At 49.9% G+C, this 20,350-nt stretch overlaps 2 protein-coding genes across 5 annotated transcripts; one reads left to right on the forward strand and one right to left on the reverse strand.

Annotated features, from left to right (window-relative positions):
* The first annotated feature begins 10 nt into the window (after window positions 1-10).
* COPS7A (COP9 signalosome subunit 7A) lies at window positions 11-3,347 on the forward strand. Of its 3 annotated transcripts, none has more exons than XM_042031300.1 (8): window positions 27-247; window positions 327-402; window positions 927-1,015; window positions 1,090-1,292; window positions 1,775-1,880; window positions 2,234-2,385; window positions 2,526-2,591; window positions 2,733-3,347. In XM_042031300.1, exons 1-7 carry the CDS (start codon window positions 86-88, stop codon window positions 2,563-2,565), a joined length of 828 nt encoding a protein of 275 aa, XP_041887234.1. In that variant the 5' UTR covers window positions 27-85; the 3' UTR covers window positions 2,566-2,591; window positions 2,733-3,347. The 3 variants fall into 3 exon arrangements, with proteins under 3 accessions (XP_041887235.1, XP_041887234.1, XP_041887233.1); XM_042031299.1 differs by having other exon boundaries at window positions 2,871-3,347; XM_042031301.1 differs by having other exon boundaries at window positions 11-247; window positions 2,526-3,347.
* Window positions 3,348-13,611: 10,264 nt separating this feature from the next.
* Window positions 13,612-20,319, reverse strand: MLF2 (myeloid leukemia factor 2). Of its 2 annotated transcripts, none has more exons than XM_042031303.1 (9): window positions 20,211-20,319; window positions 19,985-20,058; window positions 18,084-18,210; window positions 17,580-17,615; window positions 16,097-16,150; window positions 15,566-15,691; window positions 15,070-15,229; window positions 14,740-14,980; window positions 13,612-14,200 (listed from the first exon to the last, which is right to left on the reverse strand). In XM_042031303.1, the coding sequence occupies exons 2-8, from the start codon at window positions 20,032-20,034 to the stop codon at window positions 14,802-14,804; spliced, it is 732 nt and encodes a 243-aa protein (XP_041887237.1). In that variant the 5' UTR covers window positions 20,035-20,058; window positions 20,211-20,319; the 3' UTR covers window positions 13,612-14,200; window positions 14,740-14,801. The 2 variants fall into 2 exon arrangements, with proteins under 2 accessions (XP_041887237.1, XP_041887236.1); XM_042031302.1 differs by having other exon boundaries at window positions 20,221-20,310.
* Window positions 20,320-20,350: the final 31 nt, after the last annotated feature.

Genomic DNA, 20,350 nt, shown 5'->3' on the forward strand with positions numbered 1-20,350 from the left:
GGAGGGTGCGCGGGGCCGGCCGGGAGCGCCCGGGCCGGGGCTGCGGGGGGCGAGCGAGCGCGGCCGCGCCGGGCCGGGCCCCGCCATGGCGGCCGAGGGGAAGGTGACGGGGCAGAGCCAGGAGCAGTTCCTGCTGCTGGCCAAGGCGGCCCGCGGCGCCGCGCTCGCCAGCCTGATCCACCAGGTGCTGGAGGCCCCGGGCATCTACGTGTTCGGGGAGCTGCTGGACATGCCCGCCGTCCGCGAGGTGAGACCCGCCCGGCCCCGCGGCCCCGCCGGGCCCTGCCCGCGGCCCGGCGGCGCCGCCTGACCCTGTGTCCCCGCAGCTGGCCGACAGCGAGTTCTCCCCCGTGTTCCGCCTCCTCACCATCTTCGCCTACGGCACCTACGCGGACTACCTGGGTGAGGCCGGGCGTGGGGCCGGGCCCCAGCCCCCCGGGCCGGCGGTGGGGATCCCGCGGGGCGGGAAACGCCCGGGGCGCAGAGGGCCTCCCTCCCCCGACGGCCCCCCATGCAGCCAGGGCTGAGACCCCGGCCTGACACACGTCTGGTTGTGGTTTGGGCCCCAGACTAGCGGGGTACCTGGCTGTAATTAACGGTGCCATTTGCCGCCTGCCAGAGAGCATCCTGACAGAGACGTTTTTGAAGGGCCAGGGGAAAGACTTAGGTGTCTATTGGGATGTGCAGACCCCCATAAATAAGGCATGGGACAGCTAGAGAGGCTGAGTTGAGGGTGGTGGGAGGAAAGGCTGCTCAGAAAAGGTCTTTTGAGCTGAGAATTGATGGGGATGGCTTGGCAAGACGAAGCACCACTTGGGGGATTGGTGTGCAGGCGTTTTAAGAGACGGGTGTGGTACAGATGCTTCTGTGTAGAACTGGGAAATGAGGCATAAATTGTAATATCCCATTCTTTTCCCTGACAACAGCTGAAGCAGCAAACCTCCCTCCCTTGACAGAGGCCCAGAAGAACAAACTGAGGCACCTGTCAGTCGTCACTCTGGCTGCCAAGATCAAGGTAGTGGCCCTGTTTTTCCTGAGTTCTCCTCCCACTGGGATTATCTCGTGCTCGTTACCATCATGTTTCCACAGTGCATCCCCTACTCAGTGCTGCTGGAGCAGTTACAGCTGAAGAACGTCCGGCAGCTGGAGGACCTGGTGATTGAGGCTGTGTATGCAGATGTGCTGCGAGGGAGCTTGGATCAGCGGAACCAGCGCCTGGAGGTGGATTACAGCATTGGGAGGGACATCCGGAGGGAGGAGCTTAGCACCATCACCCGCACATTGCAGGAGTGGTGAGGAGGAAGCCCCCAGTACTAACACACAAAAAAGGTTGCAGGAGTGGCCGGGGCTTCCCTGGATCCTCTGTGTGTCACTAAGGGTGGGTGGTGTTGGGAGGTGACCTACTTGATCCCCTTTCCCATATGCCAACAGAAAGTAATTTTCCAAAAGTAATTTCCCAGATTCCCCTGTTTGTGGCTGGTGGGGTGGCGGGGCCGCAGCAGCCTTTGTGCAGCACTGGCTGCTGGCAGGAGGCTTCCTCAGTGTTTATCTGGAGTTCTTAACCCAGCATGGCTTTGTCACCTGTCCCGCTCCCAGTTAATAACATAATTCCTTGCATTACTGTGTCAGACTCCTGCCCCTCTGTCTGCCCTGCCTGGCACAGCTGTCACCTCCCAGTGTTTTTGGCCTCTGGAGTTGAAATCTGCTGTCTTTCACGTTTCTCTCTATGCTGTGCCATTTCCCTGGCCTGTTCAGTTCTGGGTCTCCTCTCCAGGTGCCAGGGCTGCGAGGTTGTCCTGTCGGGCATCGAAGAGCAGGTCAGCCGGGCCAACCAGCACAAAGAGCAACAGCTGGCCCTGAAGCAGCAGATAGAGAGCGAGGTGAGTGGGTGCAGCAGGGAGCAGCCAGTGCCCCTCGCCTTAAAACAGCTAGAACAAGTACCCTGTGGTTGTTACAGTCTTGCTGAAGAGAGGCATTGCCTTTTCCCTCGGCCAGGCCCCCCAGGGACTTGTGCCTGAAGAAGAGTCTTAAATCAGCTTAATACTCCTCTGCAGTGCAGGGGCCTGGACAGATGTTGGTTCTTTTGCTCGGTGTGAGCTTGCAGCTCTTAGCTCCAGGGTTTCCTTTAGAAACAAATTTTTAAAAAAACCCAAAGTGAAACTAAAAAATCCTGTAGACAAAAAAAAAAAACCCTTTGGGAAATGCGTTAGTTCTTGCTTTGCTGCTCTTGCAGGTGGCAAACCTGAAGAAGACCATTAAAGTGACAACAGCAGCCGCTGCAGCAGCCACATCCCAAGACCCAGAGCAGCACCTCACGGAGCTCAGGGAGCCGGCCCCTGGCACCAACCAGCGCCAGGCGAGCAAGAAAACCTCCAAAGCCAAAGGGTGAGCAGTGTGGGCAGACAGAGAGTGTGTGTGTGTTGACATCAGTGCACTTCTCTGTGTGCACTTTGGAAGGAAGTGAGATAGGAGCCTGAGTGTCCACTCTGAATTTTTATTTTTATTTTTTTTCCCTGTGCCCACAGGCTCCGGGGCAGCGCGAAGATTTGGTCTAAATCAAACTAGTTGGATCTCCCTTCACAACTGGGAGGGTGAGAGGAAGAGATTTGGGGGATGGAGGGGTAGCAGGGGTCCCAAGTGTGATGCTTCTGAGTTCTTCTCTGAGATCAATCTTGCCAACTAACTCTCCTGCATGTTTGTTCTCTTTCCTATCTTCTTTACCTACGTTCCAGGCAGTGTCTCCCTCCTTTTCATCACAGCATTTCACACTCTGAGCTTCAGGTTGTACGCGTCACTGTTTCCTCAACCGCTCAAGCCCCTGCTGGCCCGGCCACGTGTTTCTCTCTTTCTCTCTCCCTGTCTTTTGACAGGTCAATTTCAGGAGCCATAAATGTGTGACAGTCACCTTGGCACCCCCAGGGCATCACAGAAGCTTGGAAAGAGGGTGCTGGTGCTCAGCAGTCGTTTTGGCTCTATGAGACCCCTGGGATACTTTGCTCCAGGACACCGTCTTTGATTGTTTAATCTTTGTTTTGCTAGGTGGGAGGGTAGTTTTTGAAGGGATTCTTTTAAAAAATATATAAATATATTATAAATATATATAAAACAATAAAAATATAGATCTATGGACATATCTATACAAAGCTGTGCTCCTGTGGGTGGCATCTCTTTGCCTCGTACACCAGTTCTGGAGGTTCCAAAATAAGCTGTGGTACTAAGAGCCTCTGTCCCATTTTGGGGTGGAATATCCTCAAAATACTCAGTTCCCTTTTCAAAGGATAGTGCCACAGTATCTGTTGGGATGAGAGTCCATAAAGCAGAATTAATCATAAATCTTATTTAAAGTGCTTTTTCTGTGATTGATTTGCCTCTGGACCCTTCAAAAGGTGATTTTCAGGTAGTCTCAGAGGAAGGTGCAGAGACTGAGGAAAAAGTCCTTACTTTTGTCAATACTGTGTGTCCTGTGATCCTGGAGAGAATGGAAAGTGATGTTGGGCCTTGCCTGACAGGTGAAGGTAACGGAGTCAATGCCCACATGTGGGAGTTCTCACAGTATAGATGCTGCACAAGCTGTTCTTGGGTGGTGGTGGTGTCTGGTTGGAAAAAAAAATCCAAATCAGTGAAAATTATTCCTTTGAGATGCCCAGGGGAAAAAAACTAACTGGGATTCTTCAAAGGATGCCTCCTGGAGGCTGGCTTGGAGCTGAGTCAGACGGATGTCAGTGTCATACTGCCTCTCCACGACCTGTAGCTGATGTAAATGTAAATTGACACTGTGACTCCCACCCCCGCTTGGTTCTGCGCCTTGTGCCAAGACTAAAATTTGATTCCCTGAACTTTCTGTGTGTGAGCAAACCACGGAAAAAATTATCCAGTGAAGGAAAGCTGGGAGCTTTGTCTCTATGGGGACTTGTTTGGTTCACTGGCTGGGGTGGGTTTTGTCCTGGGTCAGCTCCCTGTGCAGACAGGTGAGAGTTGGAGCTGAGGCAATGTACGTGTGAGCAAATCTTGTGAAGGGGGCGGGGAGGGGGGTGAGACTGCACCTGTTTTGGTGGTAGCAAGGTGCCATCTCAGATCTCAAACCCCACAAAATGCAGGTGGAATGCAATTTCCCTGCTTTGCTAATTCCAGACTGCTGTAATGCAGCACTGTCAGTGGGAAAGCCCTGTCACCCGAACCCATGAACTCGTAAAACTTCCAAGCAGCTTTGTTTGTCCCTCTCTGTGTGGTCACAGGGCTGGGCATACCAGCTGGCTCTGTGGGGACAGGGATATGCCAGCTGTCCTGGGGTGATGGCTCTCACTGGCTGGGGTCTCCCAAGAGCTGAGGCAGCCCCACACCTTTCCCTCCTTCTGTGGCATGAGGCATCTAGCACTTTGGCTGTCATTGCCTGGCACAGAAGTGCCAAGTAGGAGAGTTTTGGTATGAAGTTGTCCAGATGGGAGACACAAACCTGGCTGCAGGAGCACGTGAGGGGATAGCTGGGCCAGGATTGTGTCGACCCACGTAGAGAGACCTGACGCATTTGCAGCCATAGGGAGTCTACCTGATGAATCCTGTTCTCCATAAGTTGTAGGGAGGGATTGTGACAAGGCTCCCAGCTTTCATTTAAATCACCTTGAGCCTTCCTCCCTCTGTGTCACATCACCTTCATCTGTCTCTGTAAGCGAGGAGAGGCCCTGCACTCGCTGCGTTTGCGATTGTCTGCAAGAAGCAGTAACGTCCATGTGTATCAGATCTTCACCTCCCTGGGAAGGGCTAGTCTGGGACCGAGGTGCCAACAGGGGAGGTGATACCTGTCAAGCACCTGCCAGATGTCTGGCACCTCACACCCTTGGAAAGATTTGCTGCTTGCAAAACCATTGGGGTGTGAGGAGAAAGAGTGAGGAGAACAGGCTTGGGATGGAGCTGAGCAGCCGGACAAAGCATGTGTCCTAACAGCCGCTGGCTGAGGTCCAGCGGGAGCTGGGCTGGAGCGGTGTCACCTCCAGGGAGAGCTGAAGTTACCAATAATGGAGGAGGAGGATATTTGTGTCCCACAAGAACCTGCTGCTGCTTAGCCAGAGCAGCTGTAACAGCTCTTTGCCCCGAGTGTCTCAGCTCCTCTCTGGTCTGTTGGGCTTTGCTATCTTTAACAAAACTGTGGCTATTAGACACAAAGGGTCTGTTTAAATGCCCTGAATCCACAGTTTAAATCCAGACCACAGATCTCAGGAGTGGAGCTGGAAGCCAGCACTGAGAGTTCCAGGCTGGTCGCATGTGATAGCGCTCGTGTGACGCCCTGCGCAGCAAAGGCCAGGCAGAGCAGTGCCTGAACACTGTGCCAAGCACAGCCATCGGCCTTGGAAGCACAAAACCCCCACACGGGTGACAGCAGCCAGAGCGTGAACCAGCGTGGGTCTGGGGGGGCTTGCCACTCCAGTCCCTGGCTGTGCTGAAGCCCCAGACTCAGATGCCCACGGCTCAGTCACAGTTGGCACAAGCCCGGCTGTGTCCTTCTGCCGCAACTTTGTTACGTGGCATCCTGCTCACCCCATCTCCCAGCGTCAGCTCATCTCTCTGGTAGCAGCATTTGCCAAGCACAGCCATACACAGGCCTTGCTCCCCCTTCCCATTTGCCTGTGTCCCCCTCTCAAGGATGGCTGTGTTATTGATTTTAGGAGAGTTTGGGATTAAACAGAGCTCTGAAAGTCTTCCATTTTGTTTACTTTTCAAAAGGAGCACCTTTTAAGACCTCCATTAAGAAAAGGAAAGCTGGAGGTAGCACATAAAATTACTTCAGACCTTTGGTAGGACTGAAAAATAAATGAGAGGGTTGCAGTGCAGAATGAAAGTATTGCTGCAAATTGCCTTGCTGGATGGCAAACAGAGGGCAGGAGCATAGGTTTGCCTTTGCCCTTCACCTGAAAACCACGCTTTTTATTTTTCTGCTCATTTCAGCCGTGACTCTGAATTTCAGTCAGAGAAGATGTGAAGATTAATTAATTAGTTAACATTTATAGATCACTTTGAAGATGGCAAGAGTGAGGTAAGTACTGAGCATTATTGTAAGTTTTCATCTTTAAATGTCTTTATGTTTTAACCCATTTTTTTCCAAAGAAAAGACTGAGAAAACAGACCCTGAGTAGAGAACAGAAATACCTGGACACGCTAAGCCCTGCAAAGGAATCAGGTTTAGGGGACTGTGGAAGAGAGGGCACAGAGAAATGTCTATCCCAGCATGAGGAGGAGGAGATCTGTCATCCCCAGCACAGAAAGTCTAACAGCTTTTGTGCAGTGATTCATTGCAACCCCCTCTTTGGGTATCTACCCAGGGCTTTCACGTGTGGGTTCAGAGAAGGGAGGAGGTAGGACAGGACCTGAATTGCTCTGTCACAATGTCCAACTTTTGCCCGCCACCTCCAGCTGCCCTGTGCCAAGAGGTAACCAGGGATTCTTATTAGGCATTTGGGTTAATTATGGTAATTATTGCATTCCTGGGGCACAGTTTCTTCTGGGGAGCTTGCTGCTCCCTTCTTGAAGGTGGTGGAGGTGTTGGGCACCTGCTGCCAGCAGCTTGGCCCCTGCCATGGTGCCCATTCGTACCTGGTGAGTGGGGAGAAGTGTCACAGCCAGGCAGACGCCCTGCAGGACTTCTCTAAGGTTCTCCCCATCCTCCACTGCTCTCTGCCGAGGTACCTCTGGAGTCAGAGGTAGTCTTTGTGTGCTCAAAGGGAGTCAACATTTTGTTTACTGGGGTTTCTGAGGCTGCCCTTGCCTGTGGTCTCCAGAGGAGACCTTTGGCAGGGTGGTTTGTCTCCTGAAGAATGGATGGGCTGGTGTGTATCCAAGCGCTGTTACACATTACCAAGCCCCCTTTGCACCAGTGGTGCTGGCTGGGGGCACATCTCTCGACAGCAGGTTTCCTCAGGCCTGTCTGGGGGCAGCAGGGAGGGTGGCAGCCCTGCCCAGCAGCAGGACATGTGCCCCTCACCTCCATCCTCCTGTGAGCTCCCAGTGCCACATGAGTGGTGCTGCAGCATCCCATGGGAACGCTGCAGAGGCCGTGGTGATGCCAGCCAGATTGCAGGGTGATCATGCAGCTGTGTGGTCCCCCAGAGCTCCGTGCAGGGATGCCTTGCCTCTGCTCCAGCAGCGCAGTGGCTCAGTGCTCCCCTGAAGGCCCTTTGTGCCGGGTGGGTGCCCGCAGTCTGGTGTGCTGGGAGAGCTGACACGAGTGATGTGTGTCCCCCTCTGCTGCCCGTGGGGCTGTACCTCTGCACAAAGACCCCCTGACAACAGCAGCCACTGAGGGCTGTGCCTGCTGCCTGCCACGGCTGGACCATCCTTCCTGGAATGAGGCCCCGGCTCTGCAGGATTCTGATACAGAGCAAGGTAGAGTAGTCAGAAGAATCTCACAGTTCATGTCAGCTGCTGCAAATGCATCTCTCAGATCACTGACATCCTTCTTGTCTCCTTTTTATGCCCTGGAATAGCTGCTCATTTTGCTTCTGTGACCCCTTTCCCTTTTTGCCATCCTCTCCATGGGAGTCTGTCTGTGTTCCCATTTGCAGGGCTCTTCTACCCTCATCCCTTTTCCTATTACTAGTCACTGCTTAGCTGAAATACTCATATAAAAACCACCTGTTTTTTTCTACTGGTTCCACATGTGCCCCATCTCTTGGGTGTTTTTCTCTCATCTTCTGCAGTTTTCCAGGAGCATCCCTCTTGGTCCAGTGTGGAACTAGGCTGGACTATTGTCTGCCTCCTCTGCTGGTGGCAGGCTCTTCCACTGCCAAGGAAAGGAGTTCATTTGCAAAAATTCTTTGTGCAGTGTGCAATTATATTCCTGTTGTGATGAATTCAATAGGCAGCAAAATGTCAGCTGGATTCGAGAGCCGTGACCCTTTTACGGTAACAGGAATGTTCAGAATTCCTGTAGCACTTGTGCACGTGTGAAAAGCAACCCTGCATCCTCCTGTTCTGAGAACAAGTAAAGCCCCAGCCCCTTCAGATCAGGAGAAAATGTTTCTGGGGAGGCTTTGCCTGCATCTGCCTCTGAAGCATTTAGCACTGTTTTCAGGTGTGGGCAGATGGATGATCTCTTTGGTGGGAGCAAAAGCAAGGAGGCTCCTGTTGATCAAGTGTGATCTCTTACCACTGTGGTCTCGTAACCCCTTGCAAAACCTTCTCAAGTGCCAACCCCAAACTGGTTAATTTCATTGTCCCCACTAGTCCCCTTGGCAGGCTGCCCCAGAACCCAACTGCTGTGTGGTTAAAGTTTTTTCATTTCCAGCTTAAATGAATTCACAGCTAGTTTACATTCTCTTGTGCCTGTGCCAGTGTGGCTCCAGCTGAAGCTGTACTTCCTCCCTGGTGTTTATTTCCCTTGAGTACAGACTTCACTTTGCTAAACTAACCAAATCAGCCCCCTCGTGCACCGTGAGCTCTCCATACTCTCTTACTTGCTCTTCAAATAGAGTGCAAAATGCTCTCTTACCTGCACTTCAAATTAAGCTTTCTTGGCTAGAAATGAGCACAGTTTTCTTCCACAGGTGAAGTCTGAGCAGCATCTCGCACAGGCACAGTAGCACACACCTATAGCTACCGGAAATGCCTCCTGGCTTGCATGTCTTCTCCTCTGGTCATCAAGAGTATTTCTTGTTTTCTGATGGTTATAATCAAAGAAGCTTCAGTTTATAGCTAAAATCTTGATTTTTAGGTCCTATGCACCTTTTCCCTTTCACTTTGTGCTACAAACTTTAGCCCTTTTGCTCTTACTGACACCTTTGGGGCCACCTACATCCTCCTGGGTGATACCCGCATCCAATTTGGCAATGTTGATGGGTTTTATTTATTTACTCATACATTTATCTTTTGCAATCTTTGTTCTCCTTTTCTCTCGCTAGTAAGGGATGGATATTGTGAGGCTAGGATGTAATATTCCAGCTTACCTCTGGACATTACATCACCAGCAGTTGAAGATAGGTAGCGTCTGTTCTACTCCCTTTCCTTTTATTACTTTTTTCCCTCCACGCTAAGTTTGCATTAAGTGCCCTCAGGATTTAAAAAGCCATCCAGATGCGAGGAGATAGTGGAAATAATAATAACTGAAGTGAAGTTTCCCCATGAGAACAGTTTTTGAAGTGTTGTCTTTAAAAAGGAAAATTCCCAGGAGGAAAAAAACCCAGTCACATTTAAGACAGAGCTGAAAAATAAAATCAAGACCATTTTTTAGAATGTTATGAAAAGTAAAAAAATATTGCAAATCAAACAAGTCAACTTTAACTTATACCCTGTATTGAGGTCCATTTAAAATCCTTTTGTTCTCCAGCACTGGAGCCAATGCCTGTAGGATTTTACACTCCAACCCCATGGCAGTGCATGTTTGCTTCGCAAACAAGCCATTGTGCCCAGAGAGAGCTCTGTTTCCTGCAGTTCTTTGTGGTCCCACCTGCTTTGAAGCCCTTGTCAAGTCACAAGGTCTCTTCTTTCCCTTCCCACCTTTCCCTTCAGTCTAGGCCTGTGCCAGTCTGTTTCCCTCTCCTGCCGATAGATTTTTGAAGCCCAGAGAGAATGGTATAATCACATTGCTTGGCTTCTCAAGTATCCAAGAACTCCCTCACCCCATTCCCGTGCCCACTTCGCAAATTCTTTTTGGGACACCCCATGGGGTTTGGGGTAGGGAGAGCTGGGAAACAGAGGTGTGCTCTACTGCTCTCACACAAGGTCTGCATTCATTCCCAGCTCCACCGTGAGGTCGCTGCAGGTTTTCTGCTGGGTTGAAGAGCCCTCTACTGTCAGAAGCCTTGTTCCCATTTAGGTAATGGTAGCCCGTGCTCCAGTGGAGTGAGCTCAGATGCGGAAGTCTTGAGTTCTTGTTATCCTGTAGTGCTAGGCAGTCTTGAGTTCTTGAGTCTTCTTTGGTGTCCTTTTTAGTGTCTGATACCCACATTTCCCACAACTGGCTCACTACTGTGAAATACCAAATTAATCAGAGGGATGGAGCACCCCTCCTACAAGGAAAGGCTGAGAGAATTGAAGAGAACGGGGATTGTTCAGCCTGGAGAAGAGAAGGCTTTGGGGTGACCTAAATGCAGCCTTCCAGTACCCAAAGAGAGCCTACAAGAAAGATGGAGAAAGACTATTTACAAGAGCATGTAGTGACAGGAGAAGGCAGATGGCTTCAAACTGAAAGAGAGCAGGTTTCTGCTGGATATTAGGATGAAATTCTTTATTGTGACGTTGGTAAGGCACTGGCACAGATTGCCCAGAGAAGTTGTGGATGCCCCATCCCTGGTAGTGTTCAAGGCCAGGTTGGATGGGGCTCTGAGTGACCTGGTTGAGTGGAAGGTGTCCCTGCCCACGGCGGGGGGGTTGGAACTGGATGATCTGTAAGGTCTCTTTCAACCCAAACCATTCTGTGATCCTTCAGAGGGGAGAAGTTTTACCTCTGTTCTTGGAGAAGACAGGCTAATGCATCCCAGTGTAACCCCTCTGCACAGATGAAGAATTATGCAAGTACCATTCATTTCCTTGATTGTCTTCCAATCCCAATTCCTTTTGGAGTCCTCCATCTTGAAAGAGCACAGACTATGTTTACGTCCCTGGATGAATGTCTTTTCTGCATTCAGTGCAGCCAAAAATACCTACTGTTTATAAATAAACACACACCAATAGTTACTGACTGTTCAGTATATCTCATCTTTTTCCAACATTTATTACTTTCATTGTTCTTTGTATCCTCTAAAAGCTTCATCAGCACTGGCTTAATACCTTCTTTCAGATCATTAATCAAGTTTCTAATGAGCATTAGTTTCAGAACAACATCCTACTGGAAATAATTTCATATTCTACAGTCTCTTTTCCCCCTCATTACTTGAAATCTATCAGTGAACAAAAATTTATAATATTGGCCCTTTTGTTGATTTAATAATTACTAACTTATTTTACATCAGAACATAGTCTTGGATGGCCAGATAAAATGCCTTATGCTGGTATAACCTCTGACTCTGGGTTGCTGTAGTGCCTTCATTAACCCAACCCATAATTTAATCAGAAATTGTCACAGTTGCTGGACAGGAACAATTTTGAGAAGTGAGGTCACATATTATAAGCACTGACACACAAATACTTACTTTTAAATTTAATGCATTTTTCATCTCTTATCTTGATTTAATGTCAGCTTACCTGGTTTACAGGTGTGGATATCATCTAATTTTTTATTTGAAAGTATTGGCACAAGGCTAACTTTCACAAATTTCTTTCTCCCCAGTATTCTACAATTCCCTCAGTATTTTACAATGCTTCAAAAAGTACAGTGAAAGATGCACAGACCTTCAGGGCTACCCACAAAAACATTTAAGGGCAAAGTTCCCACTAGCCCTAATGGGTTTTATTTTCATGATATATTTTCAATTATGGAAAACTGAATATACAACAAACAAAACCACCTAAGTTTCTGATTTATTCTGGTGCATTCTCATCCAAGGTTATGCTATCCATCTTCCTACCAGTGTTTCTAGCCTCTCTCCACCTCATTCTACCCATCTCCCCTTATGTCTGTCTCTTGAAAGCATCAGGCCCCTCTGTCTCATTTCAGGTGCCCTACTTGCTCCTTAGGAAGATCCAGTAGTACCTCTGAACTGCACTGATTTGGTGCTTCAATTAGTCCAATTTGAAGGTGACAGCTGTGGGAGAAGGAGCAAGAAGGGATTTTGTCTCCCTTGGATGGATAAGGATGACTTGGAACCATGCCCTGCACATCTGAAATAAGCAGTTTGATTTTCATATTGGGAACATCCAACCTTCTCTTTCTCCATCTTGCTGGCACAGCTCTCATGGACATTTCAGAAATGGAAGAGTCTCATCCCAGCCTTTCCTGGGCCTGGATACAGGAGGTGGACTGCTTTTACGGGGAAACTATTTCACTTGAAACTGTAACTAATAGGAAAAAATTAACCCCGGGTAGGTGTGTCCCCTTCCTTGGAAAAACCCCTCCTCCTTTCTGAAGTCAGAAGTTAATGTATCCTGTCAGCCTTGGGACAAGCAAAGGGGTCGCCATCTCAATATACTTCTCCTGTTTCCTGGTTTGGGATGTCTAAAACACTCTCCTGGCCTCCTGTCTTAACACAAAGTTCTCCTCTCGCTGAACTTCTTTTCCATATTCCTAGACCACCAGTGCCTTGCTGCCCCTGGAGAAGGCCAAGACCTTGGGAATGATGTGCAGCAGCTAGCAAGGCTCAGGCAGCCAGGTAAATCACCCTCCCACTGCAGAGTGGAAGAGCACGCAAGGGTCCTACCTAAATCCGTAAGCAGGACAGCACCCAACAGGGAGCAGAGGCTGAATCCAGATGAAAGGATTTGGGATTAGATCAAGATTAGGAAATCCATGCCCAAAGAGGAATGGATCCTCACAATCAAAGGTCAGTGTTAATCCCCACCACCCCCATGGCCACCTTCTTGTTCTCCGTCTCAGACATCGCCTCAACACCGGCCCAGGACCCAGCAGCTGGTTACTGCCACTGTCTCCATGCTGTGGGCACCCCTCCGAGCTCAGCTGGTTCTTTGCTGGATCAAAACACCAGGTGCCACATCGTGCACTGGCTTGAGGGTGCCAGAGATGAGGGCTGCTGTTATTGCAGTCCTTTCTCTCTCAGTCTGGCAATCCCAAGATGACTTCCACGAAACCTCTCCCAAGCCCTGCTCCTCCTTCAGCTTTGCTCTGTTCAGGGCCTGTCTTGAGTATGACACCTCCAGAAAGTCACTCCACTGCCAGGGATAGCAGTCTTTGAAGTCTCTTCCAAACCAAACTATTCTATGACTCCTACTGGGGTTTGCCATGGGACGAAACAGCACGGGGAAGTGGGGACAGAGCTTGCCACCAGCCAAAGCTCTGTTCTGCACTTCCTTGAAGGGTGGAACACGCACAAACTCTGCCCTGAGCTTCCAGAGGGTGGATGCTGCAAACTTTTTTCAGGGCAGGACAGTCAGTCCCCAGCAAGGTGTCTCTCTCTGTCAGTGCTCACATGTACAACAGAGGGATACACAGCAAGATCCCAGTGCACCACTTCCAAGTGTAAGTCATGAATTGATTTCCTGCCTTCTGTTCCAAATAAAGTGATGAAAAGGTTTGTGTTAAGGGTGTGTACCAGAGCAGGAAAATGGCCAAGAACCCAGGAGATCTTCCCTGGTCCTGTATTCCTAATGCCTCTCAAGTTAAGAAAAGGTCATTCATAACGTCACCCGCAGTCGCAGTGATATAATAAGAAAATAATGGAAGTATTCCCTGTCTGTGCAGGAACCCCAGAGGCCCAATTCAGGGCTACACAGCTCACCAGGCAGCAAGAAAGACTGACAAATTTCCCTTGAGTGCACAGCAAAACTACAGCAATTAGAGGGCATTTTTTGCAAAGGGTGAGTTCTTGGATCTTCTTTCATGATTTCCATGTTGAGCATCATCTCACTCTGTGACTGCATGGGAAGGCTATTAGGCTATTTTCTATAAGAAAACAAAACCTTAGAATTTAACACCAAGTTTTTCCTCAGCAATTTCCCAATGATGTGAAAGAGGTTACTTAATTCCACAGCAGGCACAATTACGTCAGCTGAAGGCAAAGACTGATCCACCAATTCTTTACAGTTTGTTTCTTTATTCAGTAAACATCTAGTTACAAGTTTCACAAATTAAAAAAGTGGGGGAGCTGATTGAAGAGGGGTCGGGGGGCCCACAGGCTGATCCAGCTTTTGTTCTGCTCCTCCCTTCTCCAACGCACACATCCTTCTGCTTCTCCACAGATGCACCAAGGAGCAGCAGGGGAATCGGAGCCTCTGTCCCCATGAGGGGACTGACAGGGGGTTCTAGCAGAATTCCCTCATATTCCTTTCACAGGGGACTAAACACAAACTTCAGAACCAGCCCAACCCAGCACAGAAAGAGTGGAAAGGATGGAAGAGGCAAGGTGGCAGCTCCTCATGCCCACCACTACTGGCAGAAAGAACAGAGCCAAGGGACAGCAGAGAGGGAATGGGCAATTCATGTGTTCCTTGCACATCAGTGAGATTCCCCATGCCCCACTGCAGCACTCAAATGGGGTGAAAAAGAGCAATGCAGAAGATTAGTTGCTTTGTTTCAATTCTTAAGTGGGAGGGAGGTTAATACTAAATTCGAGGAGGGTCCAAGTGGTGCTTTGAAGGGGCTTCAGAGTTTCACTGTCTGTACCTGGGAGGAAAGGAAACAGAAGACATAAAACGAGTAAGTGGTACCTAGAAAGCAGGACAGAAGACAGATAAAGACATGTTTAAACCTTATGTCTAGACATCAAAAAAAGGGGAAAATGTTCCTTTTCAAGCACTAGATCACATCCTAGTGAGCCCTATTCAAAGCGCAGGAGAGCAGACACCAGCACTTACCTACATTTCAAACTGGATGGACAGCAAACAGTCCCCGAGTTCTATAGAGTGACAATATAAACACTCCACAGATTGCAATCCTACATGTCATACTATTTCAGCCAACAGTTAAGGCTGACACCACAGGTCTTTTGTTCATGACAAAGCTAACTTAAACAGCTTCCATCTTCCTGTTCAGCACAGCATCTTCTCAAAGTTCACACCTTTCCCTGCTCTCTCAGAGTGGGAAAACCCATTTGCAACCGAAACTTCAAAATAATATAAGATTAGTGCGAAGAAAAAAAATAACCCTATGGCTAAGAGGCAACCATGCAGCGGAAGACAAGGAAGGAACTTGCTAAGACTTACAAGAGCGTGTAGGTAGATTTGGGGGTGGCCACGCTGCACCCCCCACAAGGTCTGCTCCGAGTTCACCAGTCATACCGGCGGGACTGTCTGGAGGGAGAATCCTCAGGGCCCTGGATGGCGAGACGAGTCCCTTCGGCCCGCCGGCCAGCGCTGCCTTCGTGACGCCGGTAATCCAGGCCCCGCTGCGGCCGGAAGCGGGACGTCTCTCGCCGCCACTCGTCGTCAAACGCGGCTGCGTCGCCTGCGCAGGGAGACAACAAGCTCAGGTGGAGGAGCAGGGGGGGAAGCGGCACCTGGCTTTGCTGGGAAGAGGACGCGGGCACTACTCACTCTCATCCATGTTGATGTAGTCCTGCCTCTCCTCCTGGTCACCTGTGCGATGGTTCCGGGACCGCTGCATGATGTGAGCCCTCTCCCTGATGTGGTGTCCAATCGACATCTGTTCCAAGCCGCTGTCCGAGTCCCTTACGGTTCGCCTTGTCTCACGGATCTGGGGGCAGATTCCCACGTGGAATCAACATTTTCATTCCTTCTCCCAGCCCCCCCCAAGGCACCCCGATTCCTGCCTCCAGTATTTCAGCCAATTTGCACTGCCACCACTCCCAGGACGCCAGACGCGACATTATGAAGAAGGAAGAATGGATTCCCCGCTGCCAACACTTCCCATTTCCTCCCGGGGCCCTTGGCACGGTTCAGTGAGTCACAAGAGCAAAGTGTGCTCCTTGAACTGCAGCTGACTGCAAAGCCAAGTGCTGTGGGTGGCCACCCACAAAGCCACCAAACAAAGCCCACGCTCTCACAGCAAAGCCAGCAGCTGCCTCCTTACCCCACCGGGTGCTGAACGCATCTCTGAGGTCTCCTGATAGACTTTGGGCCCATCACCCAGGTTGGAGTAAGAGATGACGGTTGAGGAGGTAAATGTCTGGCAGTTAGCACCACTTGTCATATGCTCCTGCAAGAAGGAATGGGGAATGGCGGAAAGAAGGGATGGGAGGGAAGAAGAGATGGCATTTAATTCTCTCTATACAATGAAGTAGGAAGAAGTTACAATAGGAAGAATATAATCCCCATGGGTCCATTTTTCTGGAGAATACATCTTCCTGTTAAATTAATACCTATTTCTTGCTAAACAAGTCCGCCCCTACACTTCCTTCCTCACCCCTCTCCTCTCCCTGCACTCAGGAACAAGCTCTGTCACTGACTCCCAGCGATGAAGCAAAGCTTACAGCCTCTGCCACCTTGGCAGGTGTGGCTCAGTCCAGCCCAAGCAGCACAGTAAGGTGGGACACATTAGAGGGATGGCAGAAGCACCCTCAGCACTCCCCTCAATACAGAATGGTTCATGGAGGGTTCTTACCATGTTTCCAATCATGTCGTTCATCATCCCAAACATATCTATAAAACCACCTGCCTGATAAAAAGGAAAAGAGAACACAAGAGTAGTCAGTCTGGGAAGAGACATGAGGAAAGAACAACAAACTATCTGCAAAAAAACCTGCTGCCTAAGAAGAACCTTGGGATTTTTTTCCCGTTCTTTCAGTAGTGCAGGAAAAAAATCCCCAGAATTTGGGGTTGCTGTTCTCTTCATTCTCTCAGGTTGCATTGCTCAATGTTCTGGCAAAGGTTGTTCTTTTAGTTTCAATCCAACTACTGATCCACTGCGCTTTGTGAGCCTGGGAACTCAGTGAAGTTAAGAGAAGAAATCTCAGCATGTGCACTAACGGTGAGCTTAAGAAAAGTTTCCACTGATTGTTTTCTTTCTAGCATAACAACAAATTTGCTTATTTTCCCATACAAACACCTGCCTTTTCCATCCTGTAAACCTGAAGGCTGCAGTAACACCCTGGGCCAGCAGGTCTCACAGGTTAATTGTGCAATATGTAAACAAAATTATAATGTCAGTTCAAACTTGCTGATTTCTTTTTTTTTGTTTCCTCGAGTAGCCTCTTGTTCTCGTTTCCAGCAGAGCACTACTCACACGCAATGTTATTATGCTTTGAAGTCTATGTGTTTGTAGTCTTATTAATCCTCCTCTGAGCTACAGAAATTCCGGGACTCTAGAGTCTCTTTCATGAGGCAATTCTGCAGAGCAAGACAGCTGAAGTTGCTGGATCTGGAATAACCTATTCCCACTGTATTATTTCAGTGGAAGATGGAGACCAGCACGCTCCGAGCGCGGGGCTCTCACGTACACACAGCCATTCTCATTCCAGCCCTGTATACCTGAAGCATCCTGCTGGCTTCTCCAGCCGCCACCACTGGCAGAGGAGGTGCAATCATCCCCTCTGCCTACTGATGGCCAAGTCCTTCCCTCGCATCCTCACAGCTCCTCCATTACCTCCAGATCTGCAGCTTCTTTTCAGACGTATGAGATTATTATGGGACTACCTGCTCTTCCCAGATATTAACTGTCCCAATTCCCATGAAATATTGTGCTATAACAGCTTTATGGCTTTTCTCTGGTCAAGGTGCAAATACAACTCCCCCATATAAACAGAGTTAGACTCTCTCTTTGAAAACAGCTCACGGACAGGATTAAAACATTAGAGGGGAAACAAAGTAAAGGCCTGAAGTCATAAAGCAACTCTATGAGAGGTCCACGAGGAACCAGATGCTTCCAGTTTCAGCTCAATACCCTCTTCCCTATTCCATTTACTATAAATCTAAAGCTCATCCTAGTCTCCTAAGACATTCACATCCTCCCTACCTGGTAGGATAGCTGGTCATGCTCACAGATGGCTACATTTTAGCACTGGTTGCACACAGTGCTGATGAATCTCAGCATGGAGCCACTACTTGGAAAGCCTCTATAATCTGACCCAGAAAAACAGAAAACTTACCATGCCGAGCATCCCAAAGGGTGAAACAGCTCCTGCCTGCCAGGAGAACAGAAAAACAGAACAGAGAATGACTTTGCAACAGCCAAACACTATATCCTCATCAGAACACACTAATCCTTCTCAGAAACAGAACTGGGAACACTCAGGCTCTACAAACAGATCAAGAAAGAGCCCCATGGATTCCTGGGAGTTCAAGCCGTATCACCCCTAACAAACCAGACATGAGGTGCTGCTCCTAAATATCTCCCTGTTATATGAATTCACATCCTTGAGAAACAACACATATTCATTCCCTTCCTCCCATCCAACCTAGAACGCAGTTGCACTCAACACATTAATACAGGTGGAGTAAAGAGAAGGACCAGAACACCACTGCACTAGAGATTAATTCTGCACCCACCACCCGTGTGGAGGCAAGGGGGGTGCCCAGCCCAGGAATGGTGGGAGGCAGAAACTGACGTGGCAGTTTGAGAAATTCCAGCCTGTACTCAGCCCCTCTGTTACCTGCATCCTGCGACCAGCCTGGCGAGCCCCAGGTGTGGTCCCATCCGTGATGCCAAGGAGCGGCCCGAACCCAAAGCTCCCAGACAGCATGCGGTTCATGTGCTGCCGGTGGATGGCAAAAGGATCCCTTTTGGAAAGGTGGAGAGAACAATGGTGAGGACAAAGCCCCATATAATCCACTCCTCCTGACTCTGAGTTTTTCTTACACAACTGTACATTCCTTCCCAAGCTGAAAATTCAGAATCCTGAGAAGTAGGAGTTGCCTATGGTGATCCTTGGGGCTGGAAGGGACCTCTGGATCCCATCACATCTCTTGTGATAGAAGGTTTTATACCACAGAAGCCCTCTCAGGTACTAAGTGCTGTCTGCTCAGAAGTAGGTTGGTGTTCTGCTCTCAGTACTGCTTTGGAGTAAAGCATGGCCAAGGCCGTTCCAGAACCTCGCTGCTCTAACACCTTTTGTAGGGAGGTGCATGAAGACCCTCCTGGCTGCAAAGATAGGGCTGCACTTAATGGCAGCAGGGAGCAGGAGATCCTACATATTGTCCTCTCACCCCTCCACATACATACACATGAACAGTGAAATGCAAGACTGGAACCTCCAGAATGGACTGTATGGCCTGACAGCCCTCTGCCCCCCAGGGGGTGAGACCATATACAGCTTTTCCAGATTTGAGGGAGAAGGGGAACAATAAATGGGATCCCTAGCTGGTTTTCCCTTCTTTTGCAGCCTCCACTTTGAGGGCTGCACAGATTCACACATCCTGGAGAAGCGAGAGCAGGAAAAGAAGGGTAAGGATAAACAGTCACAGAATACAGCGACCACAATAAGAAACTTCTGGGAAATACCATAGCTTTTTTCCTGCCCATCTTGTAGTCTGCAATTATCCCTCTTGAGCATTAATAACCTCTACAGCATAGATTGTTCCTGAGATCACAAAAGTACCTACTACAACCCAGTACTTTTCTGTCTCTACTGGAAATGCTTCCCATAATAAAAGCTAGACTCATACCTGCCATGTTAATGAGAACACGCTGTCATTCTGTGACTAACTGGGACATCGAGGTCTCCTCTCCTGCTAATTTGCTCACAGCTGATAAAAGTCTTGCTTACCACTGATTTCATATGCAATAAAATGGACTGTTCTTCTACATGCATAAATTTCACCAAATTTCTAGTAGTGTCTTGTTTAATGTAATCAAATTCTTCCTGTATTACAGCCTATTCCTTATCCACTTTGGCAAGGGCTGCCAACTTAGTGTCACTGCCAAAATTTATCAATAGCATCCAATTTCTGTACTGAGGACAGAAACAAAAACATTCAGTGAAAGGAATCCCAGGAAGAATTCTTGGGACCTTTGTTAGATTTCAATACTTGTGTTTCAAAACTACTCGTTGTCTTCTCTTTACTTTGTTCTTCACAACTTGACAACTGCTTCAGCAGCCTTCTCCAGCTCCATTAATGACTTCCTGTGCAGAACAGCAACAAACACTGGACAGAGCAGCAGATTTTAGCTATCTCAACTGCAACCCTACTTTGCATAAGAAAAAAAAAAAAAAATCCTTGCGCGAAGAAAAAGATTAGTTATTCCAGCTCTCTCTTCCTCTCAGACAGCTGCGATGCCTTTTGGCCTACTTTATTACGCTTTCCTCCAAGACCACGCTCCAATACCGCAGAAAGGAGACCGACGCGACCCATGTTATTGGCCGCGCTGCCCCTCCGGAGGATGTTTGTGTTCGTTCCCAGACAGCTGCGCTGCGGCGGCGCTCCCCGGGCCCGGCCGGCCTCTGCCCGCCCGGTGGGACGCGGGGGCAGCGCACACCTCCCGGGGGACGATCCGTGCCGCAGCCCCCCCCTTCCCTCCCGCCGATCCCCCCGCAGGCTGCCCACCCCGACTCACATGGCAAACATGGGATCCTCCGGCTCGCCATCCCTCATCAGCCGGAACATGCTTCCCTCGCTCGGGGGCGGCCTCTGCGGAGGGGAGAGGGCGGTGAGCGCAGCCGGGGCTGAGGGCGGGGAGGGGCGGAGCGGAGCGGCGGAACCGGCCCCCCCGCCCCGCCGCCAGTCCGGGCAGGTGACGGTAGCGCTCGCCCCCGGTCCCGGCCCGCCCGCCGCGTCCCTACCCTGCCGTGCCTGCCGGTGTCGGCGGTCCCGGTTCGGCGCAGCCGGAGCCCCCCGGCCGCTCACGCCTCCGCGCCCATCGCGCCCCGGCCCGCGCTGCCTCCGCCCCGCCCGCGCCGCGCATGCGCGCCCGCCCCGGGGG

Source organism: Corvus kubaryi, unplaced genomic scaffold, assembly GCF_017639235.1.
Source record: "Corvus kubaryi isolate FWS band 111438036 unplaced genomic scaffold, C.kubaryi_AGA036_p1.0 37341, whole genome shotgun sequence".
NCBI lineage: Eukaryota > Metazoa > Chordata > Aves > Passeriformes > Corvidae > Corvus > Corvus kubaryi.